General features: G+C 46.0%; 1 protein-coding gene across 1 annotated transcript in view; it reads left to right on the top strand.

The window, feature by feature from the left end:
* LOC107103227 (integrin beta-5-like) overlaps positions 1–2705 on the top strand; it is a 21916-nt gene that overhangs the window by 11656 nt on the left and 7555 nt on the right. Inside the window, exons 3-4 of the mRNA XM_015402803.1 lie at positions 1093–1297; positions 1374–1623. Of these exons, the coding sequence (XP_015258289.1) occupies positions 1093–1297; positions 1374–1623 (455 nt within the window). The remainder of the gene's footprint in view (positions 1–1092; positions 1298–1373; positions 1624–2705) is intronic.

The following is a 2705-nucleotide window of genomic DNA, read 5'->3' as shown; positions in this document are numbered from 1 at the left end:
TCCATAAAAAGACATTCAGTTCATTGATACTGGAGTAGATTAAAAGAATAACAGAATTTTATTTATTTTTTCATAATAAGGAAAAAGTTTCAGAGAATCTTTAATCTGAAGAATGATTTGACGCATCTGGATATTTGACTTTTTCTCTTGATTTAGCTTAAAGCTAATCGGTAACTGTTAGCTTAATTCACGATCTGTTCGACGTATCGATGCCCCCTGCTGGCAGGTTTCTTCTTCTGTACCTTTAGAGTCGGATTGCTGCTGCTTTCCGCTGTAGCTACCAGATCTGCTCGGTTCTGCTTCCTGCCGGTGACGTTATGCTACCTGATTGGCTAAATGTGGCTCCATGATGTAAAACATAGTGGTTGCCAGGGCAACGTTAATAACATCATGCAGCGTCCGTGTGCCGAGTCAGCAGATCTGTAGCGTTAGCGTGTCTAATGACTGAAGTTTTACCGGATCGATAACAAAAGTGAAAAATAAATCAGTTTCTGGTGAACAAAGTAACTGTTAGACCGTGATATAAAGAGCTGGGTAGCGCTGTGGCTAGCTGTGCTCGGTAGCTAACAGGTTAGCCTCTTTTAGCTCGCTCAGTTAGCCACATTAAGCTACACTACTTTTAAATTTGTGTCAACAACAACCGTTCGTTTTCTAAAAGTAGATTAACTGTTTTATTTGTCTAAAATCTTTATGAAAGTCATTTTTTAAGATGTTCCATTTGTCCTTCCTGTCCTCAGATATTAATAAAAAGAATAAAAATAAGCTGAGCTCCTGTTAGCGCTGAGCCTAAACGATCAGACATGTTCCTGCTGCTCTGATGGAGGAGGAACGTTTCCTCGCCTTAACCAGGAGCTCAGGGACTTTGCTACAGGCCAGTGGCCTTTAGGAGGCGCTAAACTGGTGCCTATAAGTTACACGGTGTTGCTATAGTTACTATTTAAGTCTGAGCCCAGAGTGCTGCTGTATCTACCCGACGATAGTTGATGTGGCTCAGTGGTAAAACCTCATCGTAGCTCAGATTTCCAGTAATGGTTTAGATCTAGGATGGCCTTTCTTTCTAAGATCTGATTTCTGTTGCTTCTGATCTCGCAGGACTTTGGGAAGCGGCGTTCTCTGACGTCACGATGCGATTTCAAGCAAAATCTGCAAAAGAGGGGCTGCGAGCCTCGCTTCATCGAATCCCCGAGGAGCGCGGCGTCCGTCCTGGAGAGCCGTCCCCTGAGCAGCAAGGGATCGGGGGCGGCGCACGACGTGGTCAGTATCACGCCTCAGAAGATCTCCCTCAGCCTGCGGCCAGGTAAGAACCGCCCGTGTGTAAAGGAAGCTCACGGCGTCCGTCTGTGCCTGACCCGGCTGACTCCGCCCCCCTGCAGGAGACCCCGTCTCGTTCAACCTGCAGGTACGGCAGGTGGAGGACTACCCTGTGGACCTCTACTACCTGATGGACCTCTCGCTGTCCATGAAGGACGACCTGGACACCATCCGTATGCTCGGCACCAAGCTGGCCGAGGAAATGGGGAAGCTGACCAGCAACTTCCGCCTGGGCTTCGGCTCCTTCGTGGATAAAAACATGTCCCCCTTCTCCTACACCGCTCCCAAGTACCAGGAGAATCCCTGCAACGGGTAGGAAGCAGCCTGCAAATCCACTCAGGCTGGTTTTATTTCCACTGGAACTTTGCTTCCTGGTTTGAATTGGAAAAGTTTCCTGTTGATCCAATACCCCACCCCCTTAAAGAGACATATACCCCATTTACAGTACCCTTTAAAAACCGTGCAGAGACCGGTCCGAGCTCAGTAACTGAGATAACTTATGGTGTGTAAATGGAAAGCAAACTGAACTGAACCGAGCTAGACACAACCGGACCGAGCTAACTGCAGACCAGTTCCAGAGGTGGGCTCGGCTCGGTTTTTCCCTGGCTCGGTTCTCTGATAACAAGAGCGCATGAGTAGAACGCGTCATCTCTGTCTGGCTGCACATCGCGATTCACACTCCATTCCAGTAGGTGGCGGTAATGAGAACAACTTCTTCTTCAACTATAAACAACAATCGAAATCTTCTCCACGCAACAGTTTAAATAATGGCATTTTAAATAACACCGAAGTACAGCAATAATAATCAAGCATAACTTTCTGACTGTGACGGGCGCCGCCATTTTGACTTGCTTGATTCCCTCCTTCTTCGTCATCTTCTTCTTGTGTTTTATGGCGGTTGGCAAACAACTTTTGGTGCATTACCGCCACCAACTGCTTGATTTCCTCCTTTAATACTGGCAGTAAGGGGTGTAAATCACATCCATCATGGCGATTCGATTCAGTATCGATTTTCTGACCCAACGATTCGATTATTTTCGATTTCTTTTTTTTTTTTTTTTAACACCTTACAGGCTAAACAAAGTTTCAAGTTTGAAATAAATCGATGAAAGCTGTAATATCATTATGCATTTTTTTTTTTTTTAGAAACAGCAAATAACAGAAGTAGAAAAGGTGCATCAAAAAATCCTGCAAAAAATCAGTGCAATGAGTGCAATTCAATACCTCGGCTCCAGACGTCCCGCCCCCTCCACAGACGCCCCGCTGCTCCTCTCCCAAATTGTAGCTGACAGCAGACAGGAGGCCGGCTTGTTTTGTTTTTATGACCAAAATTACGGAAAATAACTCTCCGCTCTTTTTGGCCCTCATGTCCCTCCGTCGTCGGACTAAACTCG

Source organism: Cyprinodon variegatus, unplaced genomic scaffold (assembly GCF_000732505.1).
Source record: "Cyprinodon variegatus isolate N-32 unplaced genomic scaffold, C_variegatus-1.0 Scaffold1401, whole genome shotgun sequence".
Taxonomy (NCBI): domain Eukaryota; kingdom Metazoa; phylum Chordata; class Actinopteri; order Cyprinodontiformes; family Cyprinodontidae; genus Cyprinodon; species Cyprinodon variegatus.
This window is presented reverse-complemented; position numbering and strand designations above follow the sequence as displayed.